The sequence below is a fragment of the Elgaria multicarinata genome, chromosome 1 (assembly GCF_023053635.1).
Source record: "Elgaria multicarinata webbii isolate HBS135686 ecotype San Diego chromosome 1, rElgMul1.1.pri, whole genome shotgun sequence".
Lineage (NCBI taxonomy): Eukaryota > Metazoa > Chordata > Lepidosauria > Squamata > Anguidae > Elgaria > Elgaria multicarinata.
The window spans coordinates 214136052-214153390 of NC_086171.1; the positions used below are offsets into that span (position 1 = coordinate 214136052).

Below are 17339 nucleotides of genomic sequence, written 5' to 3' on the forward strand. Positions count from 1 at the left end.
GTGTCAGAGGCAGTGTGGCTATGCACATTGGTTGTTGGGGAACATGGGGAAGGAGGTTGCTGCAGCACTCATGTCCTGCTTGTGGTTTTTCTGTTGACAGCTGGTTGACCACTGTGTGAACAGAATGTGTGAACAAATGGACCCTTATTATTATTATTATTATTATTATTTATATAGCACCATCAATGTACATGGTGCCGTACAGAGTAAAACAGTAAATAGCAAGACCCTAGCACAGCTCTTATGTTAAAAAAAAAAGTCTGCATCACAGGTACATGAGAGTTGTAAATCCTCAACAATGCTCTAGTTATGACCTAGCTTTTCAGGGCAGTTTGAAATATCAGAGAACAGGACTTCGATCAATACTGGCAGAGACTAAATAATCCCCGACAACTGCTGTATATTTTTCCCCAGAGTTATTTGCAGAGCAAGTCAAGTTGTCCTTTGGCAAAAGGAGCAGCTTACTGAGCGAGGTTTCACATATAGCATGTATATTATTTCTCATCACTTGCATGGCCTGCCGCTGGAATGGTCACCGAACCCACTGGAAAGCTTTAACCAGTGGAAGGTGAAATGAAAATCCCGTCCTCGGTGGTTCTATTCACACGGGAAAGTTCTCACTTGATGCTGTGATAATCGGGTGGGGTGGGGGGACACGTGGGTAAATCAGCCCTGAGTATGAACTTTTGACTTCTGGCCTTCCATCCTTTGCGCAGTCTTAAAACAGGCTGAACATACAGGCCACAGCAGAGAGACGGTGCCGTGCCTGCCGTAATCTCACCTGATCATAGTTATCGTGACCGTGGAAAAAGGGCTCCTTTCGGAAGATCATGCTAGCTAGCATGCAGCCCAAGCTCCACATGTCCAGGCTGTAGTCGTACATCTGCAGGGAAGCAAAGGAGGCCCATTAGACTGGCTCACTTTCAGACGTGCAAGAACCCCCAACCCCCAGGACTGGCCTCAACCATCAGTTCACTGCTGTTGAGAAAAAACATCTTCTCATGGCAACTTGATAATCAGTTTTCATAAGGCCGCCGCTCCCATGGGATGGGGCAACAAATATTTCCGAGTGTTTTATCAGGAGGATTTCAACGGCCCTTCTAAGGAACAAAACCCCATGGAAGGGAGCTGCTTCCTGCATCTGCTGAGACAAGGCTGTGGTAACCGTAACCATGTTACAAGCATAAACACTCCATACACGATTTATACCTTGGTGTACAAACATCCAACGCTTGGTTTATTCCTCAGTTCCGTGCCCACACTTAAAAGCTAGACAGCAAATATAGATCGCATATAAGAGAATTCTAAAGCAACAAAGGAAGGTAACTGGAAATGGGATTGTAACTAGAGGGGAAAGAGAATCTGAATAGTCTTTGGATTTTCTGAGGTGGTGGTTGAATGGCCACGTATTTGAGGCAGATTGGCACATGGACCCAGAGGTACTTGGTTTAGAGCAGCCTTCCTCAACCTGGGGCGCTCCAGATGTGTTGGACTGCATCTCCCAGAATGCCCCAGCTGGGGCATTCTGGGAGTTGTAGTCCAACACATCTGGAGTGCCCCAGGTTGAGGAAGGCTGGTTTAGAGGAATATCAAGGGCGGTGGAACTGTTTCCTTCACATATTTGATAGGGAAGACAAATAAAATAAAAAGGGGAAATGCCAAAAAGTAACGGGAGGCGTAGGTAGTGGGAGCTTTGATCATTGTCCTCCAACAGCAGCTACACAAGGCTGAACTCACTGCTACAAGATGGCCTCCCATTTGGATGGCTTTAAAAGGGGCTTGGATCAATTCCTGGAGGAGAAGGCTATCAAAGGCTACTAGCCCTGATGGTTGGGTGCTTTCTCCAGTATTCGAGGCAGTGAGCCTGTGTGCACCAGTTGCTGGGGAACATGGGTGGGAGGGTGCTGTTGCACCATGTCCTGCTTGATGGTCCCTGGCCGATGGCTGCTTGGCCCCTGTGTGAACAGAGTGCTGGACTAGATGGACCCTTGGTCTGATCCAGCATCAGGGCTCTTCTGATGTTATTAATCACAATGTTTGCATGTGGTGTGTGGGGAGGTGCTGTTGTTCAGGGGGAACATAAACCCAAAGCCAACCCAAACTGGTAAAGATGTTTTCTAGATGCTGACCATGGGAATCAGATGCCCCCAAAGTGACAGGGTGCTCTGCAAAAAAAAAAAAAAACCCAGCAGCTGGGATTCTTTGAAAGAATGCAAATGAGAACCTGTTGGCCTTGACATACTCAAAACCAAAACCCAAGCCCCGCCTTTCTCCTTTGTTTCCAAAGGCCAGGCAATGCGCAATGTGCCACAGACTCTCCAGCACACAGGAGATCAAACTTCCTTCTCTCTCAGGCCTGAGGTGTCTCCTTAGCGCTCAACTAAGAGCTCCACCAAGACGGCTAGTTCTCCGCTGTCCTGTTCTCCCTCAACGCTGAGCCTTTTTGCAGCTGTGCCACAGTTACCTGATAATCTACGAGGAGCTCCGGGCCTTTGAAGTATCTGGAAGCCACTCGGACGTTGTATTCTTGGCCAGGATGATAGAATTCAGCCAAACCCCAATCTATTAGCCGCAGCTAAAAACATAAGGAGAGATTTAATGGGGGTGGGGACGAGTTCTCCTTGGTTCGCACCTGCCGGTGCCTCTGCAGATTGCCGCATGCCACGGCAAAGAACAGTATCCAGAAATAAACGGAACGGTACAAGATCTGAGAAATACTGAACGTAACTGATAGTAGCTGGCACGTAGAATGGTCACTGATTGAAAGTGCAACTGAGAGGGACTGACAGAGAGAGAGAGAGAGAGAGAGAGAGAGAATGAATGAATGAATCCTGGCCTAATGAGTAGCCAAACCACCAAATGCAGTGTTCCTCAGATGAAAGATCAATAATTAAAAGCTATTAATAGCTTTGACTCAAATTTCACAAAAGGATAAACTAGCCCAAGCAGGCCATGGCAAGAGCAACACAAAATGCAAGGAACTAAAAACCACCAATCCTGAATCTAAAACAGTGACCTGCAAACATCCCCGCCCCCAAACACACACACACACACACACACACACACACCTTCCCCCCACTTCACTGGATGCCTAACACACATTTTATGTTTATATTTGCGATAAAGCGTACTTGCTCTAAGCGCTTTTGGCAGCTAATCTAAGCTGAAAAGCCACAACTTCCTGACTGTTAGAGCAGTGCGACAATAGAATCAGCTACCTGGTGAGGTTGTGGGCTCTCCCACACTAGAGGCCTTCAAGAGGCAGCTGGACAACCATCTGTCAGGGATGCTTTAGGGTGGATTCCTGCATTGAGCAGAGGGTTGGACTTGATGGCCTTGTAGGCCCCTTCCAACTCTGCTATTCTATGCTTCTATATAACGAACTGAGTAAGAGGGATTAACATCTCCGAAAGACAGCTTAACTCCCACCAATCTCCTCCTGCAACACGCAACCACAGGAGATGTATTTTACGGTTCACTCGCCATTGACACAGAGTGAATCCCAACCAACAGGCTTGACCAGTATCTTGTGCGCACTCTGGAACACGCTCCAGAAACCTTGCAACATGCAGGGCTTCTGGGCACATGCCGCCAAGGCTCTTCAGCAGGTGAACTGATATGTGAAATGCTGAATCAAGGCAGGAAGTTTGAAAGCTAGCAACCTGAAATAAGATAGGCCTGACGTACAAGGCAAAAAGCAGCAGCCTATCAAAGGACTTTTGTCAGTGCCACAATACAATGGCAGCCGGAAACGGAGGTGGGGGCGGGGGAGATTCTCCAGCCCATCAGTGCTTACCTTCCTGTGTTCGTGGTCAATCATGACATTGTGGGGTTTGACGTCTCGATGCATGATCCCCATACTGTGACAATAATCTAGCGCCTGGAGAAGAGACAATGATCACTAAACCAGTAATAATGCTGAAATCCTTATGCTTACGCTAACACGAGTCAGGATTATTTATTTATTTAGAATATTTATATACCGCTCCCCACTGAAAAATTTCGGAGCGGTGTACAAGGTAAAATGAAAATAAAAACAGAATAAAAACAGTTAAAACAAAATTTAAAAAGAAGCAAAAACAGAAATCCAAGGCTGCATGTTAAAGAAAGGCTTCTTGGAATAAAGATGTTTTCAGAAGGCGCTGAAAGGAACATAAAGCTGGCGCCTGCCTGACTTCCAGAGGCAGGGAATTCCACAGGAGGGGGGCCACCACGCTGAAGGCTCTCCCCCTGGTGGATTCCAATCGGAGGATGGATCTAGGTGGAACCACCAGGAGCAGGCCCTCGGATGACCTCAGTGACCGGGCAGGTTGGTAAGGGAGAAGGCGCTCTCTCAGGTATCCTGGTCCCAAGTTGTTTAGGGCTTTGTACACAAGTACAAGAACCTTAAACCTGGCCCGGTAGCGAATAGGCAGCCAGGATAATGGTTTGATGAGGAAGGTGATGGTTGCAAGCGAGCTAGGTCTTAAGGCCTACCATTGCCCGTCACCGATATCCACCCGGGCTCCCCAGAAAAACCATCAGGGCAGTAAATTCTCCAGCTCCCCAGGAACACTGCCAGCCACTTCTCAGCCGCCCTTATACTACACACCATCTCAACTAACCAACAAGGCGAAGGGCAAACACAAACTCACCTTCAAGATTTCATACATGTAGAACCGAATATCGTAGTCTGTTAACGTTTGGTATAATTGCTGTGGGAAACGAAGACATAACCAGGATTAATGTCATTGCAGCCCTCCCATTCCCAAATCAATTTAGGGAGATTTTTTCTTTCTTTCTTTCCATCCACTAGGGCAGCCTTCCTCAACGTGGGGCGCTCCAGATGTGTTGGACTACTGGCTGGGGCATTCTGGGAGATGCAGTCCAACACATCTGGAGCACCCCAGGTTGAGGAAGGCTGCACTAGGGAATGTGGGTGTTAGTGCTATTCTGCATTTGGGGGGGGGGGGCGTTCTTTGAGAGGTTTCACACCTTAATGGAGAAACCAGGCCAGGTTTGCCACGGAAAGTACACTCAACACAACACTGCAGCCATCATGACTCCCAGCTGAGGGAACTTGTATTTAAGTGTGCGTGTGCACACATGCACATAAAAAACATCAGTGGGGTGCATTCATTCATTACCATCTTTTTTGCGTTAGGTCAGAGCTGCTGAACCTCTGGACCACAGTCCTAAACCAACTTGCTGGGTTCCTAATCCATTTTACGCAATGGACTCAACCCGCCCTTCCCGAAGTGGGCCGAGTAGCTTCTCAGAGTGCTGGAAAGAGGCATGGAACCCCGTGCCTTTCCCAGTACGAAGAGAAAAAGGGTGGGATGAAGTCATCAACCCCCACCTCAAACTTCTTAGATATGGCAGCTTGGTTTCAGGTGCACATCTAAGATGTCTGAAGTGTATAATCTGAAATACAGAGACAGCCAAGGTGGCATAGTTGTCTAGTCAAGGTCTAAGGAGATGCAAGCAATTCCCTGCTCAGCCACGTGAGCTACCCTGCACTGTCTGGGAGGAAAGGCGAGGAGATAAACACAATAACATAAAATGCAAGCTATGAAGTGGCCCACTACAGACTTGTCAAAATGAAGTTGGCAAGTGTAATTCAAGGGAAGAGGGAGGTTGCCACAAACGGAAGTAAAAGCAATGTTGTTCCTTTGGGTTTTTTTCTTTTCTCTCTCTTTTTCTCTTGTCCGCCTATCCTCCTTTTTCATTTGCTTTTTGCATATTTTAATGTTGTTAATGTATATACAATTTATGATAAAATTCAATGTAAGTATTGCATGTGTTGATAAAAAAATTTTTTCATTTATTTGTAGCTCTAGAAGAAGGATCGGGAGATCCGAAACGTCGAGCTTTTTATACAATTAGTCCTTTTACAACAATACGATTTTTAAAGATTGAAGGTATATGTAACAAAAAAATAAAACCCTTTTTCTGTTTTCCAACACTAGAGACTATCTCTTCTTTTTCATTGGGGCCACTACAGACTTGACAAGTTGGTGTTATTGTCACCCATTGGAACAAACACCATTTCATCCAATAGGGCAGCTTGCATGTAATGACAGCCAATAAGTTAAACAAACTATGAGCTGTTGGGGACAACTGGAAGAGAAGAGACGCAGTGCTCACAGTTTTGCTTCCTTTTTTAGGTTCAGAAAAAAAACCCTAAAATTTCTAGCATTTCTAGGGATACCTGGGAGTTGTAGGTTGTTGATTTAGGGCACAACGCTCTACAAGTTTAGACAGAAGGAAGCATTATTCATAGGATGTTGAGCGTGATGTGAACCCTGAGTGCTGGGATGTTCAGCAGCTAAACAACCCAGCAGTTACCCAAATACAAATCGTGGATTAACCACGAAACAACCCATCGTTCCGAGTCACATCATACTCAACAACCTACGAACGAGATAATTGTAGGTTGTTGAGTAAAAGTGGAAGGGCAGGGGAGGGCACCGTGCCTGTTCTCCGCCACTCTTGCATGAAAACCCAGGGGTTTAAACTATGGGCTGTCGTTACATGTGAACCAAATCAGTAACTGGGCAGCATTAACTTAAACATACAGTACCCCAAAAAGTTTAAATTTGGAATAGTCCTGTTTTTCTAAATATATTTCACAATCCATCTTGATGTCCTAAACGGAAAACAATTTTATTTCAAGCAGCACTGGTACATCTAATGGGTTTATTCCCTCAGGGCAAGTTCACACAATCCCAGAGTGAAATTTATTTCATTTATTTATTTAAAACATTTATATCCCACCCTATATCATTAAGATCTCAGAGCGGTGTACAGATAAAAGCATAAAGTATAAAACAATAAATATGATTGTGAACCGCCCTGAGACCTTCGGTTATTGGGCGGTATAAAAATGTAATAAAATAAATAAATAAATATGCACAGTTAAAAACAAATTAAACCACAGTGGCTTATTTTCCCTCCCAGTGCCAGTTACGAGTGGCCTAGTTAAAATAGTTACCATCATCAGGTAACTGAAAGAACTGGGCATGTTTAGCCTGGAGAAGAGAAGATTGAGGGGAGACATGATAGCACTCTTCAAGTACTTGAAAGGTTGTCACACAGAGGAGGGCCAGGATCTCTTCTCGATCCTCCCAGAGTGCAGGACACGGAATAACGGGCTCAAGTTAAAGGAAGCCAGATTCCAGCTGGACAGCAGGAAAAACGTCCTGACTGTTAGAGCAGTACGGCAATGGAATCAGTTACCTAGGGAGGCTGTGGGCTCTCCCACACTAGAGGCCTTCAAGAGGCAGGTGGACAACCAACTGTCAGGGATGCTTTAGGGTGGATTCCTGCATTGAGCAGGGGGTTGAACTTGATGGCCTTGTAGACCCCTTCCAACTCTGGTATTCTATGATTCTAAGTTGTTGTGACATCCGAATATGGCAACGGTGGCTGGCTGGGCTAGCTTATGAACCAGCCAACAAGCCTAGAATGAGGCATCCGTTTCTGGGTGGCTTGTAAGCCATCCCAGCCAACACCTCCCTTGCCTGGTCCGGATGTCATGACAACCCACATCCCGCAAAGGTAATTATGTTAATTAGGTGGCTGGCAACCAGCACGCATGGGGAGTGCCTTATTTTCCCTCCATGATTATGCGCACCGCAGCTTAACCCATGGGCTGTTGTTGGGTGATTTGAGGGTTGTTTCCCCCTTCAACAAGCCATGCCGCCCGCATTTTGACGGCATGACTAGTCACACCCACACAGGTAATTAGGGAAATGGCACCAGCATGCATGTGGCTTGTTTAAACTGCAGTGATCTGACCACTGCATTGTCATTTCCTGATCTCTTCCTCCCTACCCAGACACATGAGTGGGCTTGCACGTAATTAAAAGCGTGGCAATCTCCAAAGGGCAACAAACTTTACCTTAAAGTCTGTGTTGTTTACATGTTCAAATACCAAGGCTGGCGTCCGAGACTAGAATGAGAAAACAAGTATGTCAGTCATGCTGGGTCCTTCACTGCATTGTTCTCTCTCTCTCTCTCTCTCTCTCTCTCTCTCATATATATATATATATATATATATATATATATATACATATATATATATATATACACAAACACACACACACACACACATATATATATAAGTTCTACACCTAAGAAAAAGAAACCAACTGCACAGTTACAAGATGGGGGATACTTGGCTCAGCAATACTACAAACGAGAAGGATCTTGGAATTGTTGGAGATCACAAGCTGAATATGAGTCAACAGTGCGATATGGCTGCAAGAAAGGCAAATGCTATTTTGGACTGCATTAATAGAACTATAGCTTCCAAATCACATGAGGTACTGGTTCCTCTCTATTCGGCCCTGGTTAGGCCTCATCTAGAGTACTGCGTCCAGTTCTGGGCTCCACAATTCAAGAAGGACGCAGACAAGCTGGAGCGTGTTCAGAGGAGGGCAACTAGGATGATCAGGGGTTTGGAAACAAAGCCCTATGAAGAGAGACTGAAAGAACTGGGCATGTTTAGCTTGGAGAAGAGAAGACTGAGGGGAGACATGATAGCACGCTTCAAATCCTTAAAAGATTGTCACAGAGGAGGGCCAGGATCTCTTCTCGATCCTCCCAGAGTGCAGGACACGGAATAACGGGCTCAAGTTAAAGGAAGCCAGATTCCGGCTGGACATCAGGAAAAAATTCCTGACTGTTAGAGCAGTACGACAATGGAATCAGTGACCTAGGGAGGTTGTGGGCTCTCCCACACTAGAGGCCTTCAAGAGACAACTAGACAACCATCTGTCAGATATGCTTTAAAATGGATTCCTGCATTGAGCAGGGAGTTGGACTCGATGGTCTTATAGGCCGCTTCCAACTCTACTATTCTATGATTCTCTCTCTCTCTCTCTGCTCCTTACAGACTAATAGCCGACCTAGATCCGTTTTCACCACTCCCAAACCTCTCCTGGATGCTTTCACAGTATTTAACTAACAGTAGCTTTACTGAATGGATTAGCACACATTTCTACAAAATCTAGAAGAAGTTGCAAGTAGGAGCAGGAGGCGATTCCTCCAAGAGCGGCTAACCTGACTGAAAGCCCTGATCTGATTAAGCAATACAAAAAGAGGATTAAAAAAAAAAAGAAGGGAAATTTGGGAGTGAGACTGCGTGGCATTATTGCCGCATCCCGTGATCAACAGATGCCCAAAATGCCAACGTGTCTTATTTATTTAAAGCGCTAGAAGTTCTCTCGTTATGTCATTTGAAACAAAGGCAGCTTGTATGTGTAAACTCTGTGCCTTCTCCCCCTCCTACAGCTGAGAATTTGCTACTCCTCCATTCAGTCAGATGGGAAGTTCTTGGCAATTCACAAGTCTGCCCACGCCTGCAGATTTTTGACCCCTAAGAGCAGAGTCACATGTAGCTCAGGCACTTTAGAGACAACATCCTGAGCGAGGAACCTAAGCTGCAGATTCTTCATTCTGGAGTGCGTTATCAAAACAGCCCACGTTACTGGAAATAGCGTGGTATGCAGTTCAAATGTTTATTTGTATTCTTGGTGCCAAGCACCAAGCACCTTCTGTAACAGAGGCCCCGTTCAGACGACACACTAAACCATGCTGCTTAACCACAAAATAGTTAACGGAATGCTTAACCATGGTTAACGGTGTCGTCTGACACACGTTTTCCCTAACCATCTGCCCTGTTAATCACATTGAGGTTGGGGTCACTAACCATGTTGTGCAACATGGTTAGCGGCACTAACCATAGCTAAAAGTGTCGTCTGTAGTTAAGGGGGCCTGGTTAAGGGTTTAAGGCATAGAGCTTCCGGTACAGAGTGGACTAACTAGGCGGGGCCGCTCTAGCCAGCAGGCTCTATGGCTGCTCTGGACCGCCGATTGATAAGCTTGCTGTGGCCGCCATTTTGAGTTTCGCATTAGTTTTTTGGAGCGGTTTTTGCTCTTCTTAACAGAGCGTTCTTACAGTAGAGTTTTTTAAATCCCCGCTTGCAATTTCCCCATACGAAGCATCCGTTTCTCCTACCTCGTTGAAGCGCCATTACGCCCCACAGGTTCTGATGACTGCGGCGGCGCTGCCTGATGACGCAGCTAGTGCACCCATCCTGGAAGGCTTCCGCCTCCCCTGTGATGACTGCAGAGGTCTAGCAGGCATGGCCATGCAGAAAGCAAAGGAGCCACTCACTAAACGGGGCGATGCAGGCATGTAATTGCTGATTTCAATGGCGCCTGCACTAAAATGTCGGCCGTAACTGCCAGGGCTCCTAGCACCAGGGCTGCTGGGATACATGCTTCAGTTGGACCCCCCCCCCCACCCCCCACCCCCCACAGGACTAACTGTCATCTTGACCCTGTGTGGAAGAAGAAGCAAGGGAGACAGGAGCAGGCAGAGACCATCAGAGCCTGCTTCAGTAGGACACCTCCACCCCCCCACAGGGCTAACTGTCATCTTGACCCTGTGAGGAAGAAGGAGGAGCTGTTGATCTGCCCCTCCATTGGGAGATGAGAGGACGGAGCAGGGCCTTCCCACCAGCCTAAACAGTCTCCTTAATTTCTTTTTATTTTCTCCCTCTGCCCTCCCCATCCCCTTTTCCTTGTGTGCCATGTCTTTTTTAGAATGTAAGCCTGGGGGCAGGGACTGTCTTCTTTACTGATCAATTGTAAGCCACTCCGGGAGCCTTTCTGGCTGAGGTACAGGATAAAAATATTCATCATGATCATGATCATGACCATCATCATCCAGGGTGGATCAGTTGGAGGAATCAGGTGCTCCACTAACCACTTTGTGGTTAGCGTGTGGTTAAGGAAAACTTCACCACGAAAGGGTTAAAAGTGTTGTCTGCCAGCATTCTGCCTGTGGTTAGCGTTAACCACAGCTGAACATGGTTAAGCTAACCACAAAGCCCAGAGTGTCGTCTGAACCAGGCCAATGGCATGTGTGAAGGTGCCCAAGGAGCTCCTGCCTATTTTGTACCTGCCATACCTCTCGCCCGGCATTCCATAAGAACGGAAGACAGGTGTGTTGCTGGACTAGCCTCGTCTAGCATTCTCAGGTTGTCTCTGGGAAGCTGATGCAATCATCACTTGTTTGCCTCCAGCATCTGCTACTCAAAGGTAGACTCTCTTTGTACAAGCAGGTTCCACTTCGCTACCAGAACTCGGACACTGACAGCTCTCTTTTCCATGAATTTGCCCAACCGAACTGCAAGCTAAGTAGGACAGGTTTCTCTCCCACCCCCATAATGGTGGAGCTGTACCAGAACCCTAGAACTACTCACCACAGGGTCTTTCACTATATCTGCAAGAGTGATGATGTTGGGGCCACCTCGCAAGTTCTCCAAGATTTTGATTTCACGCTTGATTTTCTTCTTTTTCACAGGCTGATAGAAAGGGAAATTGCCAGTTCACCAAAGGCAACATTTCAAGTCCAAGCAAAGCCAACAGAAAAATAATAATAATACTGCAGCTGCACACTGTTTCTTCTCACGGACTCTTTTTATTGGCTGAACGTTATTAAAAACTCTAGTTCGACATTTTGCACAACTCTCAGTGCTGTCATTTAAGCACCTCAACCGCAAGAGGGATTTATTTATTTATTTGTTGCATTTATATCCCGCCTTTTTTCCTCCAAGGAACCCAAGGCGGTGTACATAATCCTCCTCCTCCCCATTTTTATCCTCACAAAAACAACCCTGTGAGGTAGGGTTGGGCTGAGGGTCTGTGACTGGCCCAAAGTCACCCAGTGGATTTCCATGGCCGAGCGGGGATTAGAACCCGGATCTCCCGAGCCTCAGTCCAACACTTTAGCCACTACACCACACTGGGTCCAGTGTGATGGATGACTGACACAACTCCGAAAGCTCACAGGTAGAACAAGACAGCCATCTCATTTAGTACAAGCATTCAGCTTTTAGATTATCCTCTTTGGAGGACGCACTTTTAGTAGTTCTGGCTATTTATTATTTATTGCATTTTTATACCGCCCAACAGCCGAAGCTCTCTGGGCGGTTCACAAATAGTCCCTAATAGTCAATAATAAGACTACCCTCTAGGAATTTACCAAGCCCTTTCTAAATGGCCTAGCAGCCATTGCAACATCCTGTGGATAGTGTTATACAGTGGGTGAAGAAATGCCGTCTTGTCCCTTTCTCCTGCTTTCTAACCATTCCACTGGCCGGGCTACAAAGAATGGTGCAACTATTTTCTTGGCCCTAGGGAGCTTTGGGTTTGCTTCTCATAAAAAAACAACAGTTGTTTCCCCACCAACACCACATGGCGACACACTTCTAAACTCAATAATATTTTTCAATATGGCATCGTCTGCAATTTGAGAGAAAAACAAGGCAAAACCTACTGGGCATGTCTGAGCCCTTGGGACAGCCTTCCTCAACCTGGGGCGCTCCAGATGTGTTGGACTACAACTCCCAGAATGCCCCAGCCTGGCTGGGGCATTCTGGGAGATGCAGTCCAACACATCTGGAGCGCCCTAGGTTGAGGAAGGCTGCCTTGGGAGCATCTACAGGGGCTATTTAGAACTTGGCCATTAATTATCCTATCACTCATAATTAACTAGGGTGGTCCTATGGAAAGGAGGACGGGGCTCCTGTATCTTTAACAATTGCATAGAAAAGGGAATTTCAGCAGGTGTCATTTGTATATATGGAGAACCTGGTGAAATTCCCTCTTCACCGCAACAGATAAAGCTGCAGGAGCTATACTAAAGTGAACAGATTTAAAAGAAGGCAGGGCTCCTGCAGCTTTAACTGTTGTGATGAAGAGGAAATTTCACCAGGTTCTCCATATATACAAATGACACCTGCTGAAATTCCCTTTTCAATACAACTGTTAAAGATAACAGGAGCCTTGTCCTCCTATGGTCACCCTAGTTCTAGTCCCTGCTCAGCCATGAAGCAGAGATGTCTATGTGGGGTGCGCACATGTCTGCCTGTGTTCTTTATTTCGCTCAGATCTATACAGCAGCAACTCTAGGGTGACCCTATGGAAAGGAGAACAGGGCTCCTTTATCTTTAACAGTTGCATTGAAAAGGGAATTTCAGCAGGTGTCTTGTATGCATGCAGCACCTGGTGAAATTCCCTCTTCATCACAACAGTTAAAGCTGCAGGAGCTATACTAGAGTGACCAGATTTAAAAGAGGGCAGGGCACCTGCAGCTTTAACTGTTGTGATGAAGAGGGAATTTCACCAGGTGCTGCATGCATACAAATGACACCTGCTGAAATTCCCTTTTCAATACAACTGTTAACGATACAGGAGCCCCGTCCTCCTTTTCATAGGGTCACCCTATAATTAACAATTTGTGAGACGTATGAAACGCAAGCTCTTTTTTTAAAAAAACTGGGAGCCCAAATAGCCTCTTCATAAAAACTTGGTTCATCACCAGGTTGTTTTGCCTGCCTATTTCTAACACTTCTCTACCCTTTCCAGTAGGAGTGATTATTCCTGGATGGGAATGAGTTGGAGTCAAGCACATCTGGGGGGGGGGACCCTCCAGGCTAAGGAAGGCTGATGCAGAGGTTCAGCCAGCCAAGGGGTGCATGTCAAGCTTCTTGCTGTCATGTCTGGGGGAAATTAAGCCAGGACACCTGTTTCACCATCTGCCTCAGCCTGGAGAAAAACCCAAGCCTAAAAAGAAAAGAAAAAAGGAAACGCTAGGCAACTTTTCAACATAATTGTTGACCGGGGCTGGTTACAGGGAGCAGACAACCCCCGTTAAAACAGCTCCACTGGCTTCCAGTCTGTTTCCGGGCACAATTCAAAGTGCTGGTTATGACCTATAAAGCCCTCTATGGCTCGGGTCCAGGTTATTTGAAAGAACGTCTTCTCCCTTATGAGCCTGCCCGTGCTCTGAGATCTTCTGGAGAAGCCCTTCTTTCAGTCCCGCCACCATCACAGGCACGCCTGATACATCACAGGCTCACAAACCTTCAACATGTGTCCTAGAAAAAGAACTATCAGGGCTAGCAGGTAGGTGGTCACTTAACTAGTTTCAGGAAATCTTCATTGCAAATCAAATCCATGCAAAGCTTCAGCAATCCATATTGCATACTTCATATGTTGAGATGTGCTTGAACAAATCAGCCAGAAGTTCCAGTGGTGCAGCTAGGTAATTTTAGACCCTGGCCATTTAATAGTCTTATAGCTCCCCACTTCCTCCTTTAGATAGTCATGGTGTAGTCCTTCACTTCTGAAGTATGCAACTAATATAATATGCAACTGGTTATGACCTCTAAAGCCTTATACAGCTGAGGTTCAGGTTATTTGAAAGACCGTATTCTCCCTTGTGAGCCTGCCCGTGCTTTGAGATCTTCTGGAGGAGCCCTTCTTTCAGTCCCACCATCTTCACAGGCGCGCTTGGTGGGAACATGGGAGAGGGCCTTCTCGGTGGCTGCTCCGGTGCTCTGGAACTCTCTTCCCAGGGAAGCTAGGCTGGCTCCCTCCTTGATAGGCTTTCAGAAGCAGGCTAAAACCTTTTTGTTCCAGCAGGCCTTTAGAAAATAATCTGGTCCTCCATCTATGTTAATTACTTATAATTTTGTTGTGTATTTTAAAACATTTTTTTAACATTTCTTTTCCTATGTTTTACAATGTATGTTTTAAACTTTGTAAGGCCGCTTTGAGGCCCAGTATTGGTCAAAAGGCGGGATATAAATATAATTATAATAATAGTAATAATAATAGCGCTGCCCCCATCAAGGCTGCCTATACTCTGGCACAACCCCCCTCCCACCAATGAATAGTGGTACTGGAAGTGTTGTGAACCACTGAGAGATTCTAATATAATCAGCAGTATACAAATGTTACAAATAAATAAACAAAATAACGCCTTCAGACTTTATGCCATGCTTGGTCTATCTATACTTGGAAGATCTCAAAGGAGAGTCCATGCTCTCCCTTATTCCATCACGCCACTGCTCCCGCAGTTCTTACACCACAGTTTAACTTATTTCTTTGAGGTTTCAGCCCACCACTTTTTGTCTCATTCTCAGCACACACAGGCGAACGGTGTGTCAAATGGTGTCCGCTTCTCCTTACTCGCTTGCTGTCATTGAGCCCCAAACTGGAACGAAAACCTCAAGGTTCCTCCAGTATCAGAGGCAGTAGGACTACGTACACATGCTGGGGAACATGGGCCAGGGGGTGATGTTGCACTTGTGTCCTGCTTGTGGGTTCTAGGTCGAGAAGTGGTTGGCCACAGTGTGAACAGTATACTAAACTAGACAGACCTTGGTTTGATCCAGCATGGCACTCCTTGTGTTCTTAGAATCCTGTTGCCTCTCCCTACATGTGGGAGAGCTAACTTCTGCTGCAAGGCATCTTCTCTACCTGTATAGGTTCTCTGCACCATTAAGAACTGGCTGGCGAGGTCACATTACGCCAGTCCTTTTACAACTTCATTGGCTGCCAGTCCAGGTCCGGGCCCGATTCAAAGTGCTGGTATTGACATTCAAAGCCCTAAACGGTTTGGGGCCAGGCTATCTGAAGGAACGCCTCCTCCCATATGTACCTGCCTGGACCTTAAGATCATCTACAGGGGCCCTTCTCCGTGAGCCCCTGCCAAAGGAAGTGACGCAGGTGCCTACTAGGAGGAGGAGGGCTTTCTCCGCTGTGGCACCCCGGTTGTGGAATGAGCTCCCCAGAGAGGTCCGCCTGGCTCCTACACTGTACTCCTTTCGTCGCCAGCTGAAGACCTTTTTATTCACTCAGTATTTTAACACTTAATTTTAACTCAAATTTAAATTATACTGTTTTAACTCTGTATTTTAACCTTATATCAATTGTGCTGCGTGGTTTTATCCTGGTTGTGCTTTTTATATTGTATTTTGTATTTGTGCTTTTAACCTGTTGGTTGTTTTATTATGGTTTTTTGTGAACCGCCCAGAGAGCTTCGGCTATTGGGCGGTATAAAAATGTTAAAAAAAAAAAAAAAAAGAACCATGTGCAATCAGGTGAGTAGCACACGAGTAGCAATAGCCCAGGTGGAAGGCTGTGGGGGTGGGCAGCAAGCATGCGATGGAGGGGGCATGGCCAGCAATCTCATCCTTGCCCTTCTCCATGCACAATGCCAAGTCTGAAGGGGGCGGAAGTGACTTGGACATGTGATGCCAGAATCCCTCGTTGTGCGCTAGCCACCAGGGGCACTAGACACTTACCTTCAGGATCTTCACAACTACTTTTTCATTATTTGTAATGTTGATGGCTTCAAAGACTTCACTATATTTGCCCCGGCCCAATTTCCGGACTAGTTGGTAGTCGTCTTGATTGCTGTAAAAACAAAGCCAATCCAAGGCATTTAGGCGGTGGGAAAGAACTGACAGCACCATTCGAAAAGCAGTCTCTGGGGGCCGAACAGTTATCCCACAACCAGCCGACGGGTTTCCTGCAAAGGTACGTAAGAATGTCGCCTGAAGAACTCAAGTCCCTCTCCTTCAAGAACAGGTTTGGTATCGTTTACACCAGAGGTAAGCAACCTGGTGCCCTCCAGATGTTTTGATCTATAACTCCCACCAACCTAGCCATCATGGCCAATGGTAAGGGATTATGGGGTTGCAGTACAAAACATCTGGAGGACACAAGGTGGCTTACAGTGAAGGAGCCGTTTCTCCAGCCACACAGGATTTTAAAGGGCAATTTAAGGGCGCAATCCTATGGATGTTTAGGCAGAAAAAAGTCCTATAACTCCCAGTGTTCCCCAGTCAGCCATGGGAGTTGTAAGATTCCCCCCCAGTCCTAAACATGCACAGGATTGCTTATTTGACCTTTCATCCCTTAATACCACTGCACTCCCTATGCCATCTCCCCAACTGCTGAAATAAGAAATTGGAAGCTTCTCAGAGCTGGGATCTGTACTTTTTCCCCTGCTTATGCAATTCTATACAGTCCCAAGTACACTGATAGTAACCAGTTAATAAAAGGTTCCAATAACAACAAGGCAAGTTGGGAGCCGAGTCACAGCGCTGGCTAGTCTAGAGCAGGGCTGGCTATTCTGATGGACAGTAGCTCTGCAAGATCTCAAGCCAAGAGCTTTTCTAGCACTGCTACAGAGATCCTTTTAATGGAGACGCCAGGAAACGAAACCGAGGCCAACTGCATGAAAAATAGGAGTTTTACCACTGAGCTATGGGTCCTTCCCCAAACTGTTTTCTAAGGTTCCTGCCCTAGGGACTTGCTGAATGTTTTATCAGCTTAGGTTGATATACCAACTACGCCCTTATCTGGACAGACATAGCCTAGCTACAGTGATCCATGCTCTGATCTCCTCTCATTTGGATTACTGCAATGCGTTATACGTGGGGCTGCCTTTGAAAATGGTCTGGAAATTTCAGCTGGTACAAAACAGGGCA

At 46.3% G+C, this 17339-nt stretch overlaps 1 protein-coding gene across 2 annotated transcripts in view; it reads right to left on the minus strand.

Moving 5' to 3' along the window:
- The window catches only part of CSNK2A1 (casein kinase 2 alpha 1), a 50048-nt gene that overhangs the window by 8585 nt on the left and 24124 nt on the right, over positions 1-17339 (minus strand). For both annotated transcript variants that reach the window (XR_010026461.1, XM_063147416.1), the window contains exons 3-9: positions 16149-16260; positions 11256-11357; positions 7883-7933; positions 4635-4694; positions 3797-3880; positions 2465-2575; positions 782-883 (exon numbers count right to left, since the gene is read on the minus strand). Coding sequence is in view for 1 of the 2 variants with exons in the window: in XM_063147416.1 (XP_063003486.1) it covers positions 782-883; positions 2465-2575; positions 3797-3880; positions 4635-4694; positions 7883-7933; positions 11256-11357; positions 16149-16260 (622 nt within the window). In the remaining variant the exon portion in view is untranslated. The remainder of the gene's footprint in view (positions 1-781; positions 884-2464; positions 2576-3796; positions 3881-4634; positions 4695-7882; positions 7934-11255; positions 11358-16148; positions 16261-17339) is intronic.